Source organism: Miniopterus natalensis, chromosome 4 (assembly GCF_054644295.1).
Source record: "Miniopterus natalensis isolate mMinNat1 chromosome 4, mMinNat1.hap1, whole genome shotgun sequence".
Taxonomy (NCBI): Eukaryota; Metazoa; Chordata; class Mammalia; order Chiroptera; family Miniopteridae; genus Miniopterus; species Miniopterus natalensis.
This window is the reverse complement of record NC_142084.1, coordinates 17,119,531-17,135,032: the sequence shown is the minus strand read 5'-3', so window position 1 is coordinate 17,135,032 and position 15,502 is coordinate 17,119,531. Positions and strand designations below refer to the sequence as shown.

Genomic DNA, 15,502 nt, shown 5'->3' with positions numbered 1-15,502 from the left:
CCTTGTTCTTAGCATCCAGCCAGCACACATCCCACAGTCCTCTCTCCTGTGGACACATTGTCACTTTTTCCAGTATTCCTAGGACCTGGCACAATGCCTGACATATAGCAAGTCCTCAGCACATTATTTATTAAACTAAACTCTAAAGATTTAGAGCAGAGAAATGTTACACACATCTTCTTTAATATAATTATCAGTGTTGTGGATTTTCTTCCAGCCTGTGATAATATGCATATATATGCAATCATTTTATTTATTTATTTATTCTTGTTAATCCTTACCTGAGGATATTTCTTCCATTGATTTTTTTTTTTAGAGAGAGTGAGAGGGAGGGAGGGGGGGGATGGACAGATGGAGGGAGGGAGGGAGAAAGAGAGAGGAAGAAAGAGAGACATTAGTGTGAGAGAGACAGATTGGTTGGCTGCCTCCCCCACGCAGGGCTGGGGAACAAGCCTGCAACCAAGGGACTCGCCCTTGACCAGGAGTTCAACCCGAGACCCTTCGGTCGGCAGGCCGACACTCTAACCACTAAGCCAAACTGGCCAGGGCTTATTATTATTTTAAATATGTTTTTATTGATTTTAGAGAGAGAGGAAAGGGAGGGACAGAAACATCAATGAGAGAGAAGCATTGATCGGCTGCCTTCTGCACAACCCCCATTGGGGATTGAGCCCACAATCTGGGCACATGCCCTGACTGGGAATCAAACCAGTGACCTCTTGGTGCGTGGGACTACGCAAACCAAGTGAGCCTCACTGGCTGGGCTTATTATTGTTCTTAATCCTCACCTGAGGATATATTTTTATTGATTTTAGAAAGAGAGAAAGGGAGAGGAAGAGAGAGAAAGATCGATGTGAGAGAGAAATATCTATTGGGATTGGTTTTCTCCCATACGTGCCCCAACCAGGGATTGAACCTGAGACTTTTCAATGTACTAAGCGATGCTCCAACCAACTGAGCCACATTGGCCAGGGCCCAAGAATGTCCTTCCTAGCAAAAGGGTTCAGTCCATAATTACTCATTGCGTATCTTTTGTCTCCTTCAGTCTGGAACAGTTCTTCAGTCTTCCCTTGATTTTCATGACCTTTACATTTTTAAAGGTTACAGTCCAGTTATTTTGTAGAGTCTCCTTCATTTGGGTTTGTCAGACTTTTCCTTGTGGTTCGATTTAAGTCATGCATCTTTGATAGGAATGTCACAGAAGCAATGCTGTGTTTCTTTCTTTGCATTCTATCAACTGGTGCATGATTTTGATTTGTCCTGTTACTGAGGATGTTCACTTGATCACTTGCTTAAGGTGGTGCTTGCTAGTCTCTTAGTGTCCTTTGGCTGTGTACAAATTACCATAAACTGGTGACTTAAAACAACAGCAATGTACACTTTCACAGTTCTGGAGGCCAGAAGTAAAAATTAAAGTATTGGCAGAACCACACTCCCTCTGAAGACTTTAGGGAAATGTCCATTCCTAGCCTCTTCCAGCTTCTGGTGGCTGTTGGGCATTCCTTGGTTTGTAGCTGCATCACTTCGATGTCTGTCTGTCTTCACATCACTTTCTCCTCTGTGTCTTCTCCTCTGTCTCTTCCAAGAAAACTTGTCATTGAATCTAGTGCCTATCTGGATAATCCAGAGTGACCTCCTCATCCCAAGATCCTTAATTTAGTTACATCTGCAAAGACTCTTTTTCCAAGTAAGGTAACATTCACAGGTTTTTAGGATTAAGATATGGACATATTTTTTTGGAGACCACCATTCAACTGCTATAGCCAGCTTTCTCCACTTTAAAGTTACTCTTTTCCCTTTTGTAATTAACAAGTATTTTGTGGGGAGATACTTTGAAACTATGTGAATATTATATATTACAATCATTTATTATTTTGATGCTCAAGCTGTCCCCGTTTTGGTCACTGGGAACCCCTTTAGGCTGGCTTCCGTGTCCTTTCAGCATGTCTCCATCATTCTTTGAACACCTCCTTACTTTCTGGCATAATGAGATGTTCCAGGTTTATCTCATGCTTTAATAACCCCAACCCTGTAATCAGCTATTTCCCCAAGGAGCCCTACTTCCTTTTAATGGCAAACGGTATTTAGAAACTGAGATCTATTGTAGATACAGAGAACAAACTGATGGTTGCCAGATGAGAGGAGAGGTGGGGGTCTCAGTGAAAAAGGTAAAGGGATTAAGAAGTACAAATGGGGCCCTAGCCTGGTGGCTCACTTGGTTGGAGCATCGTCCCATACACTAAAAGATTGCAGGTTCAATTCCCAGTCAGAGCACGTACCTAGGTTGTGGGTTTGATCCCCAGTCAGGGCACATGCTGGAGGCAACTGATTAATGTTTATCCCTCACATCGATGTTTCTCTCTCTCCCCCTTCCTCTCTCTCTCAAAAGCAATAAAAGCATATCCTCAGGTGAGAATTAAAAAAAAAAGCCCTGGCCAACCTGACTCAGTGGCTGGAACATCGGCCTGCACACCCAAAGGTCACAGGTTCGATTCCCAGTCAAGGGCACATACCTGGGTTGCAGGTTTGATCCCTGCTCCCTGGGTCGGGGTGCAAGTGGAAGGCAACCAACTGATGTGTCTTTATCACATACGTAGATGTTTCTCTCTCTCCGCTTTCCCCCTCCCTTCCACTCTCTCTAAAAAAATCAATGGAAAAAATATCCTCACTCCTTGGATGAGGGTTAAAAAAAGAAAAGAAAAGAAAGAGGCCCCAAAGAGCTAGCTTGCCCGTTCTGCCATGTGATTACAGGAGGAAGGCACTTTCTGAGAACCAGGAAGTGGGTTCTCGCCAGGAGACCAAATCAGTTGGTGCCTTGATCTTGGACTTCCCAGCCTCCAGAACTATGAGAAAAAAATTTCTGTTGTTTATAAACCAACCAGTTCATGGTATTTTGGTATAGCAGCCTGAACAGACTAAGAACACATACTATACAATTTACCCATTCAAAGTGTACAATTCAGTGGCCTTCGGTATATTCAGAGACTTGTGTGACCATTCCTGCAAACAATTTTAGAACATTTTTATTACCCCACAAATCCCTTACCCCTTACAGATCTATAGACCTAATAAGAAGGCTGGAAGTAGGGAGGGGGCTGAAATGCACAGCCCTTGCTCTTGGCTTACTCCAGGCACCCAGAGCTTAAGATGAGCCCTGAAAGTCAGCCAGCTCTCAATGGCTCCCTCTCATGGCAGCCTCCCACTGGCCTGCTCAGAATGTTCCCACAAGTCCTCCCTCAGCTTCCTTTGCAGAATCCTAATCCTGGCTGCCTTCAATGGGGACAGAGCGAGGGAAGAAGGGCTGTTCTTTGCCTTACTTAAAGGCAAAGAAGGGCTGCTTCCACCTCCCCTGGGGAGTTGGAAAAGAGATGTGACCCCAGTGTATGGAACTGAGTCAGGGAACTTCAACCCGGAGGGGTGATGGTGGGGAGTCCCCAGAATCTTTTCATCTTTGGTCCCAGGGCTCACACTCAAAAGCCAAGACTTTTCTCTGTAAAATAAGAGCAGGTTCTTAATCATTTAGCCCCTGAACCTGTCTAAGAGGCTCCACGACAGCAAAAAGCCAAAAAGAGATGGAGTGAGTCAGTGAACTCTTGTCATGGCTCAAAGGTATCTTCTCACAGGTGAAAGGTGCTCCTTACAAGCCTCTAGTGCTAAGGACAGGATGGGGGTGAGGGGTTTGTCCAGGTTCTGATTCTATTCAGCAAACTCTTGTCCAGTACCTGTGTGAAGTACCAGTTACCATACTAGACTCTGGGATACAGACAGGAATGCCCTGATGAGGTTCACAGGCTAGAAAGAAAAATGAGTGCCCCCCACACCTGTAATATAAGACAAAGTGAGACAAATGTCAGGAGCAAGGTAAGAAACATACTGCTATAGGGTTTAAGGAAAGGAGAAATCTACTTCAGCATATTGGGCTGAAGAATACATTCCTGGAGGAGGTGACACTTGAACTAAGTCATAAAAGATGGTTAATGATTAGATGATGGGAATGGGGGAAAGGCAGCTCACAAGAGTGAGCATGGAGATGAGACAGTGAGAGAAGGCTGGGACAATACTCTGGTCCCTGCCCTGGCCAGTGTGACTCAGTTGGTTGGAGCATCATCATGTACACAGAAAGGTCATGGGTTTGATTTCCGGCCAGAGCACATACCCAAGTTTTGGGTTCCATCCCCTGCCAGGGTGCATAAGGGAGGCAACCAACTGATGTTTCTCTCTCTCTCTCTCTCTCTCTCTCTCTCTCTCTCTCTCTCTCTCTCTCTCTCTCCTCTCTCTCTCTCTCTCTCTCTCTCTCCATGTCCCTTCCTCTCCCTCTATAATCAATGAAAACATATCCTTAAGTGAGGATTAAATAGTCATCATCATCATCATCATCATCATCATCATCTGGTCCCTGAAGGGCTACCCCCTTATGCTTTCTCAAACTCTTTAGGAGATAAATCCAGGACTGATGAGGGAGGGGAAGGAAAAATTAGCCATCAGAAGATCAGTAATTGGGTTTTTGGACTCGAGGACTGGAGCCCCAATGGTAGTGCCTGTGAGAGCAATGGGACAGTTGTCTTAAGGAGGCCAGAGGCAAATAGCAGTGGCTGAAGCTCTGGGCTATGGCAAGATCCAGATTCCCTCGGGCTGATGTCTAAGTGGTCCAAGGTGGGAGGTAGAGAATGACCGCAGCCTTTGATCACATTGGGAGGACACCAGCCTCCTACTTGGCTTCAACGCCAGCCAGTTAGTGGTTTCACTCACTTTGCAGGTGAGGTCAGCAGCCCAGTGACCTGGGCTTAAGTGGGCTTGGAGGTCTGAGTGGAGTTCCTGAAAGTCAGAGTGTAGAGCAGAGAGCCAAGGGATCAGCATTAAACCACTGGGTGGGGGAAGTTGCTGGAGATCTCTTGGTCTCCGCACTGGAATGGACGGTGATGCATGCACAACAAGGGACAGGATGAGGGGTGGCTGGCTTCATGGAGTTAGTTGGGACAAAAATTATCCTTTATAAACTGTCTCCAGAGAGAGGAGAGACCCGTGAGCACTTTTTGTGACTTAGACACATTAAAGCACACACATTCCCAAATGAAGTTGTGTTCCAACAAATACAGAGACGTATAGAATTCACATTTGCAAAAACCAAAAAAGAAAAAACCCAGAGAGAAAAGAATGCCTTGCATGGGAATGATAAACATCAAATTTAACAAGGTGGTTATTCCTGGGGTGAGAAAGAGGAGATTAGGGAGTGGGGCTTCTATTTTATTTGTAGCATTTTAGTTCTTAACAGTTTTTGAAATAAATGTGACAAACTATCGAGCTGGACAGAGCTAGTAGTTGGGCCAGAGAGATTTACTATATTATAGTCTACGGTTTCCAGTGTGTTTGAGATATTGTGTTAAAAAAATCAATTGAAGGATAGTCCTTCAGGAAATCAGTTGGTGTGGGGAAGTCAGTATGTCTTGGTGAGCAGCAGGGCTGGGTAGAGATAACCGCCAAGTGTCGGGGATCGGGTGGAGGAGGGGTGGGCAGGCAGACCCAGGCTCCTGAAGTTGTCAGGGGGCATGAAAGGAGGTGCCAAGGAGGAAGATCAAGGTACTATCAGAGTTAAGAGCTGGTGTCAGGGTTGTCCCTAAGTTCAAGGAAGTGAAAGCGCAGGAGAGAGCGTTGACGGTGTGTGTGCAGAGGGTGTGTGCCCTGTGAGCCCCAAAGGACGTGGCAGCTCCTGGTAGGGGCTGAGCTGGGGCAGCAGGCTCTCCTTTGCCTAGCTCGCCACCAGTCTTGAAGGAGTCTTGCGCCGGGAACAATGCACCAGGTAGACTCTCCCCTCACCCCCTCCTGCCAGGCTGGCGTGACTCCCTGCAGGGGCCCCTTGCTTTTCATCAGTCTGTGCTTCCTTTTTCCCCTGCACATCCGGAGCTGCTTCCCCACCCCCTGCCTGGGAGCTCTGTGGCCTGGGCCCCAGAAAGCCTCAGACTTTCAAGGAGGGGTGGGGTGTTGGACTTTCCACATTCTTAAAGGGACAGGTGTTGGGGATGGCATGGGGTAGACAGTGTGACTGAGAGACTAAAGGGAGTGGGTTTGTCCTGCACAGCCTTTCCTGGGCCCCAAATGCCTCCGCATTGGAAGAGCCAGGCTGAGGGCTCAGAGTTAAGGGAGTGGATCCACCCTAAAGGGTCTGCTGCTGAAGGTCCAGCTGGGGACAATGAGGCTAAGCGAAAAAGTTTCTTGAGCCTGTGATGACTTTGCCAGCTCTGGGGTTTAGAGTTTGGAGGTTTGCTATCTTCACGGCAACCCCCAAAACCCACACCTAGCAGGGTGGAGACAGAGAGAGGTAGGGGTCATGACCTCCAGCTTTAGGCAGGACTCTGGGACCCTGAAAGAGGTAGAGGCGGGCATAGCATCTCCTCAGTCCACACTGGGCAGCCCCTCCCTTCCAGGCCCTGGAACCTGGTTCTGATATTATGGATGAGGTATCCTCCTTGCCAAATTTCAGGGGTCCCTGTCTCCTCTTCTTCTTTCCCTTCTTTGTGCATAATGTGATACTAAGATGCTGAACACAATGAATCCCTTTTCTCAGGACTTTAGGAAGCAGTTGTTCACTGCCCGTTGTCCAGGGTGTGGGACAGCAGTCCCATAGTGTCCTGACCCAGGACACCAGGTCTATTTAGGAATCAGGAGATCTGGGAGGAGAGGGCAGTGAGAGGGGACTTGCAGGACCAAACTCTATATGCCAGACTGTAATGAAGCCCCTCTTTGCCTCTTCCTGAAGAACTTTGTCTGTCTCTGTCTCTCTGTATTTGTCTTCACTGTTCTCTCTCTCTTTTTTTCAATCCTCCATTGTTTTTCATAGAGAATGGAAAGGAAAGAGAGAGAGAGAGAAACATCGATGTGAGAGAGACACATTGATTGGTTGCCTCCCGCATGCACCCCGACCAGGGCCGGGAATCCAGCCTGCAACTGAGGTACGTGCCCTTGGCCAGAATCGAACCCAGGACTCTTCAGTCTGCAGGCCAAAGCTCTAACCACTGAGCAACCGGCCAGGGCCACTGCTTTCTCTTGTTCTCTCTCTCTTTTGTTTTTCTCTTGTATCTTTCTTTCTCCCCATGTTCCTCTGTCTGTCTGTTTCGTTTATTCCCCCTGTTGGTATGTGTGTGTTTATCTCTGTGTTCCTGTCTCTCTAGTCTGTCTCTCTCTCCATGTCTTTACTGTCTCTTTCTTTGTCTCTGTTCCTCTCTCTCTCTCCCCCTGAGGTTCTCTGTGTCTCTCTTTTGGTTCCCTTTAGTTGCCAGTCTCTCTCTATTTTGGTCTTTTTCCGTGTGTACATGCCCATGTCACCTTCTCTCTCCGCCACTCCCCTCCTAGGCTGACTGCTATCCGTGGCTTTCTCCAGCTGCGAACGGCTCGGCGGGGCAGGAGACCCAGAGGCAGCTCCCACCTCGAGAGGACGGGCTGCCTGCGCTCACCGTCATCATCGCTATCTTTGTCCTGCTGGCAGTTTGCATTGTGGTAGCAGTCCACTGTGGGCCAAGCCTACACCATGGCAGCGCCACTCTCCTCACAGAGCCACCAGCCCCAAAGCCAGAGGGTGGCATCTACCTCATCCACTGGCGAGTGCTGGGCTCCCAGGACATTCATGAGGACACCAAGCAGGGCCCTCCTGTCTCTGGCTCCTGCCTTGTGCCAGATGGGCCTAGGCTCAGCATAGATGAAGTCACGTATCTGTAGGAGGGAAACTTTGGAAAGTAGGCCTGACCTGGCTCAGAATAAGAAACTGGACAGAGAATTACGGCAAAGGCAAATTGGGCCTGGGCATCAAGGCTTTGGACATACACACATGGACTAAGCTGGAGCTGCCCTCTTGGCAGAATATAGAGGAAGCCTTGGTGTGGACTGGGGAAATAAAAGAAGTTTGAGAGCCCTGCCCGGACACATGCTGCTATGAGCATTCCCAGTGCCCAAGGCTGCCCTTACAAAGCTACTCCCTCCTCTTCAGGGACCACCAGACCCCTGAACCTCCTTCTCTGAGTCCCTACTCCTCCTCTCACCCCTAATTTCCTCTCCTTTGGGTGTCAAAGTAAGTCCAGCTTGGAAGATTCTGCCACCCACCCTACCCTGTGCAGGGATGTCAGAGGCTCCCTGTAGAGACCCTGCTGCTCCAGACTCCAGGTCTTGTGAGGGCCAGCCAGGGAGTGCCAAGGCAAAGAATCCAGGGCTCTGCTTCCTCTGGGACCCAGGAAAGGAAGGAAAATGTGTTTCCCTTCACTGACGGGGGGACATCCCTTTGGCTGTCAGGGCCCAGGACTTGTTAACAACTTTCAAGGCCCTTTCAAAGCTCCAAGAACCAATTATAGCTCCCCAAATTGTATTTGAATGGCTTCTACTATCTTGGGGCAAGACTCTGTCTTGCCTTCCCATGTTGAGATGGGGAAATTTGGGAGCTCTCATTACCTCCTACTTTCTGTGTGCATGGGCTTATTGAAACTAGCCTGGAATTTACCCCAGGGAAGTTCCCAAATCCAGAACCTTCCAGCTGATGGGAAAACAGGAAAGGAAAGGGAACTTCATGGAGCTTGTGTAGGGGAAGAAAGGAGTGGGAAGAAGGCCTGTAGGGGGAGAGACATGGAGGTTGGGAAGATGCAGGAGGCCAGGAAGGCAGAGCTAAGCCTCCCAGTGACTCCCTGGAAAGGTACCCTACCCCTTTCCCTGACACCTTTGAGCTTCATTTATGTGCAGTCAAGAACATGCAGATAGACATTTATGGAGGGACCTCTGGGTGCTTTACCTGGGGAACACCTGAGGACAACAAGTCAACCCTGGGGATTGCCCTTGGAGAGACCCCAGCACAGTCAGTGAGGCTGGAAAATAACAGAAGATGGAGGAACAGAGGTAGAGATTGTAATGTGTGCAGAGAACTGGCTGGCCACCTTTGGGCTGATGAGAGGCAGTTATAATGTTAATAGATGCTCCTCCTTGAAGGCCAGCTGCGTGCTGGGCACTGGTTTCCTCCATGGGCCTGCAGATATTATACTGTTTACTCCTCATAATAACCTTGAAAAGAGGAGCCACTGTTATTCCCATTTTACAGTTGGTGATATTAAGATACCCAGGTGGACACATGTACTATGTGGTGGAGCAAGATTTGAACCTGAGACTGTCAGACGCCACAGCCTGAGCGCTATGTTGGGGGCTGGATGGTTGGGGAAGTCATGTTAGGGGGGCCCTTGATTCTGGTCTAGTTTCTAGGTATAGGAGTGACTGGTGTGATGCTGGAGGATCCTCAGGCCTTGAGAACAGAATGACTGGGACAGCTGGGGAGAGGAAGGGACTGTTTCCCCTTCACTGTTTTGGCTCTGTCATCCTTAGGGGCAGTCAGTTCCTTGGGGCCAATGTGTGTCTATGTGTGGAGCCTTTCTCCACAGCATGCTGTACTCAGATGTGCATATTGAACATTTGCAACAAAAACAAAGGTGGAGGGAGGAAGGGAACAAGTTCTGGGTGGAATGAATGGAAATGGTAGAAATGGGCTGCCTCCCATCCCAGATGGTGGCAATTTTGCCACCACAGTATCATTGCAGTGCCTCAATTCTAACAGCAATAGCAAAAGTTATGGCAGGTGACTGGCTGTGTTGTTCAACATCCCCCAGAGGATGTCCCACCTCACACAAACCCTCTCCCTGCTTTATCCCTTTGCAGACTCTCTCATCAGGGGATGTTTATGCAGTGGCCCCTACTTCTTCGAGCAACCTCTTGCCCAGGACACAGCTCATGGTATCTGTGTGCTCCCTCAGTTAGCCCCTGGGCCCTCCCTGCCCCCTCAAGCCTTGCACTGGAGACAAGGGCACTGAAAGGGCAAGTGGAGTGGGGGTGCTGCCCAACTCTCTGCCCTCAGCCTGCCTGGTGGGCTCTGTCCACATTGAAATGATACCCACCGCCCCCCGCCCGGTACTAGGATGAGGAGGGTGTAAGGAAGCATGTCTTTGCGAGCTGATTTGGACATTGCAGATAATAAATGCCAACAGCACGTATCAGTGAGTCCAGTCGGAGATAGATAGCACACTCAGATGTGTCGTCTAAGGGATGTTTAAAAGGGGGGCCATTCAGAAAGGGCAGGTATAAGGAAATCAAAAGCGAGAGTGAGTGTAGAGGATGGGCAACAGCGGGGAGCCAACAGCGGGACCAGGCCCGAACGGGGAAGGAGAGGAAGCAGCTCCTGGGACCTGGAGAGAGACAGGATTCCTGAACGGGTTTGGTCAAGAGACGCAGAGAGTTCGCAGTGACCTTGACACCGCAGGGAGGGTGCTGGGGAAATAAATACTATAACTTCATTCTCCTCCTTTCCTCCATTCTCTTGCTGGGGTTCCCATTAACTGAACAAAACTAGAAGCCAAGAGGCAAGGAAGCTTGTAGATGCCATCCCAGGGCAGAGGAGGCAGACAGGGGTGGAGAGTAGGTCCGGAGGGTCCAATGAAAGACACTTGGTGCATTCCTTAAGTTTATCCAGCAATTAGAGTTTACAAGAAACTTCCATATAGTCATAGGCCTCACAACAGCCCTGTGAGGTAGGTAGGGCAATTATTATGATCCCATTTCACAGATAAGGACACTGAGGCTCAGGTAAAACAACTTTCACAAGGTCATAAGACTCATCTTGAGATGTCAAGTCCCTGTACCTTTTTTGAGAGGCCCCTGTGGGAGGAAATAGCTTGTTGGGCATCTAGCCCCTAAAGAAAACCTCCAATCCAGACATCTTGGGGATCGCTGGGGGCTCAGGCAAGGTAATCTTGGCCTCAGAAGGCATCCGTGCGAAGCGGGAGAGGCTGATCCATTTCACTGATGAGAAGCTCGGGCTCTTGGAACTCCGTGGAAGAGTCAGGTGCCACCGAGGTCCCCACACTACCCACAGTAACCTCTTCCCGTTCCTCCTGCTGTAGGTGCCTGAGAATCTCCTGTGACAGGGAGAAGCTTCTTCCTTCTGTAGGTTCTGGAATGGGGGTGGGGAAGGTGGTGGGGAGTGGAGTAAGATCCTCACACATTCCCATTCCAACACACCCAGAGGACTTGCTGGGCAGATCCTTCAATCCTCCCTTTTCTCCACCTCTCTACACCATGGAATCCTAGAGCTAAAAGCGGTTTTAGAGATAGTGGAATTCCACCCTCTTGCTTTTAGCAATGATGCTTACAGAAGGGCAGAGACCTGCCAAGATCATATAGCAAAGGAGTGGCAGGGCTGAGGCTGCAGCCCATGCCATTCTCCTAGTTCCTGGCCTGGGCTCTTGCTTCCCCTGGCATCCCTAGATGAAACGAGGAGGCCCTAGAGCCCATCTCTTCGTGCTCCACCCAAGATGCATAGCCAAAGACCTCAGAGTAGCCACGTGCCCCAATGTGAGGAGGCGGACCTCTTTCATGGGAGGAAGGGGCAGGGCTTGAATGCCCTGACCACTTGGGAAGGCCCAGGACAAGATGCTGTCATATCTCCTTCTGACCCCCTGGGAGACCCCTGGAACCTCTGTCTCCTCTACCCTCCAGACTATTAACTCCTTACCCTCATAGGCAATGATGCGACAGTTGTTCTGACACTCGGGGGCATCTGCCAGGATGTCCTCAAGCGTCCGGCAGAAGAGTTTGGCCTGTTCAAGCCGATCCTCCCGACTAAAGGCAGCTCGGCTATCCTGTGACATGGCAAACAGGGTCTGCAAGGGGGTGGCGTACTCCAGAACACAGGTGCCCGCCTGGAGGAGGTGAGAGGAAAACCAGACTAAACCAGGGCAGACAGACTCTGGACCCCAGTACCACTGCAAGGACCCCACTCCCTCAGTCTGTAGAGATGGAGTCCTGGGAGGTGCTACCCTGATGGGTTATGCTGTCTGGTTGGCCTTTGCCTCTGACACTCCACTCCTAAAATCAGGGCCAGGGCTGAGCTAAATTTACCCTTCACAGATCCTCCTCCTAAGATCCCAGGGCAAGGCCCACTGAACTAGGCTGTCAACTGCTCCAACTTAAAATCAAGTCTGGGGGCTAGGCTCTGGGTTTCAGCTCTGGTCTAGATCTCCCTACCCACCCACCCATGTGAAATCCATCACAGCCTTCACCTAGGACAGCTTTATAGTCAAAAGCATGGCATACTCAGGTTGAAATTGTTCACCTTCTCCCTGGTTCTCTGACTCTCAGTTTCGTCAACTGTAGAGTAGAGGTTGTAGCAGTCCCTGCCCCACAGGGTGGTGGTGAGGCTTCAATGAGGTGGGTAGATGAAGCATCTAGAATAGCACCTGGCATGCATAAGTGCTCAGTAAATGCTACTTATTATCCTCATTCAGCGTTGAAGCTTGCCCAGCCCTGGGACTCATTGGGGAAACTGAGGCTCAGAGGAGGGCAGCACATTTTTATCAGTGGTTGGCCAGAGCCCAGAGTTCTGGAGCCCTGGGTCTGACCCTCTCCAGCAGGACCCGCCTTCCTGGACACTCACCAGCCTCCCGTTCTCCAGAAGCTCATAAACGCTGTTAGTGTAAACCCGGCCCTTGATCCCAGCACGGTCAATGCTCTGCTGGGGCAGCTCATGCAGGAAGCGAATGTTGGGGTCGACCGTGTTCAGGTTGTCAGGCACCCCGCAGTCCAGCGGGAAGAGAATGTACAGCCGATGGCTTCCTGCGCCTCGGAGCATGTTGTTGTGGAGCTGGTTGTAACTACGGATCCGAGCAGGGAGCCCTGCGGCGGAGAGGGCCGAGTCATTGCCACTAGCCCTGTCTCCCCTCAGTGTGTAGGTGCAAGGGAACCGAGGGTCCAGTCCTCTTGTACTGTCTAGGCCAGGAGGGGCAGCGCACCCAAGAACCCTCCCCACTCCTTCACCTACTCCCACCACCGCTTTCTCCCCTCACTTGTCCTTTGTCCAGATTTCTGTCAGCCCCACTCCTCCCCATCACAGCTTCCAGGGCTCTGAGAGGCGGGCAGAGCCCTGGAAGGTGATACTGCAGCATCCCCAGGTACACTGAGTCAGGCCTCTAGCAAGAACCATTTCCCAGCAGAAGCCCTGGTGTCAAGGGAAGGCGGCAATGAGATATAGGGGAACTCCAGCCTTGGCTGGCAAGTCAGAAGCATGAGGCACAACACGTAGATTCGCAGTTGAGTGGTCAAGGGTCCCAGCTCTGGACAGACCTGGGTTCAAGTCCTGTCTCTTCTCACTAAGCTATGTGACTTTGGACAAGTCACTTCATCTCTCAGAACCACAATTTTCTTATCTTTCTCTCTCTCTTTTTTTTAATCTTCACCTGAGGATATTTTTTTCATTGATTTTTCAGAGAGAGTGGAAGGGAGAGAAGGAGAGAGAAATATCGATGTGAGAGAGACACATCGATTGGTTGCTTCCCACACGTGCCTCGACTGGGACCAGGGATCGAGCCTGCAACCGAAGTATGTGCCTTTGGATGGAATCGAACCCGGGACACTTCAGTCTGAGGGCCGACACTCTAACCACTGAGCAAGCTGGCTAGGGCAATTTTCTTATGTCTTAAGCAGGAATGACGATTATTTCTTCCTCATAGAGTGTGAATTAAAAGAGAAAATGCACATGAAGGGCACATAGCATGCTATAAATAGTTATTGAAAGAATTCAGAGGTGACCGTGAACAAGTCACTTGATATTTCTTCTTGTAAACCAGGTCTAATAACAACATTCTTCATGCCTACAGGATTGTTTTGGGAATCAAATGATTTGTTAGACATGAAAATACTTTGAAAAATATACTGAGTTCTGGAAACTATGTGTCTTATTTTCTTTGTGTCTTGTAGATTAGAAATGGGGACACAGAGGATGCCCACCTGGCAGGATCAGCCGCAGATACCCGATATAATATGACCATGCCAGCCCGTGGGCCACGTTGAAGTTCCTTTGTTCACAGACTGTAGAGACCTCAGCTGGGGCCAGGCCCTGTAGACAGAAGGGTGGGGCTGGGAGCCTCCATGAAGAACAGCTAGAACCCTTTTCCTCCTCCAAGATTTCCCAGCCTGCTGCTGATTTTCTCCCTTTTCTGCCATTGCTGACCCCGCTGTTCCAGGACGTTGTAAGTTCCACTCCAAGAACCAACCTCTAAACTAGTACCACTCCCAGTACTGAGCTCAGAGCAGGTCACGCTAGCCACAGCTTCCACTTGACCATGCCCTCCACTTCCCTCTGTGTCATACCTTGAGGTCCAGGAGGATGCTCAGTGCCTCTGAGAGGCCCAGGAAGGAAAGCATCCAAGGGAAGGGCAGGTCATTTTTGTTTGGGGTGTAGAAATAGAAGGACAACAGCAGCAGCGTCCCACAGCGGACCGGACAGCCCAGGCAGGCCCGCACAGCCCTCCAGTGGCTTCCCTGGTACCTGCAGGTGAGAGCCAAGCCCCAGACCTCAGCTTAGCTAGAGAGATTCAAGGAGGGGCAGGGCTGGGGGTCAAGGGAGTGAGAAGGGTTGTGTGCCCAGTCACCATGGGTACCGCAGGGAGTCACCTGGAATGGATGTGGTTTAGCTCCTCCGCCAGACTGCAGATTCCCTTGATCAGCAGTCCCAGCTGCAGGGAGGCCAGGTGGAGCACCAGCCACTGGACAATGTGGTCTGGACGCTCCCCCAACCCCCAAAGGGCTGCCAGGCAGGCACTCAGCAGGACAAAGGCTGCCTTCTTGGCCCTGTGACTCCTGGGCTGAGGGATGGATGGGTGCAAGCTGGAGTGGGGCATCTGTGGGTACCAAGAAATCCATAGCTATGCTCCTCTCATTCTCCTGTCATTCCAGGACTGAGGTCCTGACTGGGTACTCCCCCCTGCTATCCCTTCCCCCATGCCCAGTCATACCCAGGGGCTGCTATTCGATACACCTCTGGGGTACAGGCTGGGCATACAGCATCCCAGAGCTCAAGTCCAGGAGAGATTTGTTGAAAACAAAACAGGTGAAGAAGTGCATGGGTCCACACAAATACATCTCACCCAGAGAGACTGCAGGGCAGTGAAGAAAGAAATCAGCACCTCACCTAGACCCAGACCTATGAGGTGCCACCCTCCTAAGGACCCTTGGGGACCTGAGCTTCCCTCTCCCCCAAATCCACGCCAGGAAGGATATTAGTCAGAAAACTGAAAACCACAGTTCAGAAAGTAGGGGCACAGCAGCCAAAAAGGGTCTCCAGGGGCCTCAGCCTTGGAGCTTTGGCTGGGCTTTTCCTGATCTTACCTTCTACCTCCAGACAGAAGGTTGTTTCTGGGAGACAACGGGAGAGAAGGCACAGCGCAATGGCTCCCAGCGACTAAGGGCAGCCTCTCCGGGTGCAGCCTGAAAATGAAAAGTTAAAACAATTTGGAGCTTTCTCTACAACACTCCAGCCCTGGTATCTCAGCAGACTACAGCTCAGAGTGCAATGGGAAGGAGGGTATTTCCCAGCTCCCAGGGAGGCAAGAAGAGCCCTCCCCGAGCAGCACTAGTGAGCCACGCCCAGTCTGGGAGTGTGGTTGGGGAAGCCTATGAAGGCCCCCATTCCTGCAGTTTGCTACCCCAAAGT

At 50.2% G+C, this 15,502-nt stretch overlaps 2 protein-coding genes across 2 annotated transcripts; one reads left to right on the top strand and one right to left on the bottom strand.

Annotated features, from left to right (window-relative positions):
- Positions 1-6,325: 6,325 nt before the first annotated feature.
- Positions 6,326-7,710, top strand: SMIM33 (small integral membrane protein 33). Its single transcript, XM_087815890.1, has 2 exons — positions 6,326-6,367; positions 7,348-7,710. The coding sequence occupies exons 1-2, from the start codon at positions 6,326-6,328 to the stop codon at positions 7,708-7,710; spliced, it is 405 nt and encodes a 134-aa protein (XP_087672016.1).
- A 2,972-nt stretch (positions 7,711-10,682) lies between these two features.
- Positions 10,683-15,255, bottom strand: STING1 (stimulator of interferon response cGAMP interactor 1). Its single transcript, XM_016203748.2, has 7 exons — positions 15,178-15,255; positions 14,464-14,690; positions 14,161-14,338; positions 13,798-13,906; positions 12,449-12,687; positions 11,528-11,714; positions 10,683-10,966 (listed from the first exon to the last, which is right to left on the bottom strand). Exons 2-7 carry the CDS (start codon positions 14,688-14,690, stop codon positions 10,773-10,775), a joined length of 1,134 nt encoding a protein of 377 aa, XP_016059234.2. The 5' UTR covers positions 15,178-15,255; the 3' UTR covers positions 10,683-10,772.
- Positions 15,256-15,502: the final 247 nt, after the last annotated feature.

Coding starts and splice junctions, on each gene's coding strand:
- SMIM33 (XM_087815890.1), top strand. CDS start 6,326: ATGACCTCCAGCTTTAGGCAGGACTCTGGGACCCTGAAAGAG. Junction 6,368..7,347: donor ACTCTGGGACCCTGAAAGAG/GTAGAGGCGGGC, acceptor CTCCCCTCCTAG/GCTGACTGCTATCCGTGGCT.
- STING1 (XM_016203748.2), bottom strand. CDS start 14,690: ATGCCCCACTCCAGCTTGCACCCATCCATCCCTCAGCCCAGGAGTCAC. Junction 13,907..14,160: donor GCATCCTCCTGGACCTCAAG/GTATGACACAGA, acceptor TTCTGTCTACAG/GGCCTGGCCCCAGCTGAGGT. Junction 12,688..13,797: donor TCTGCGGCTGATCCTGCCAG/GTGGGCATCCTC, acceptor TCTCCGCCGCAG/GGCTCCCTGCTCGGATCCGT.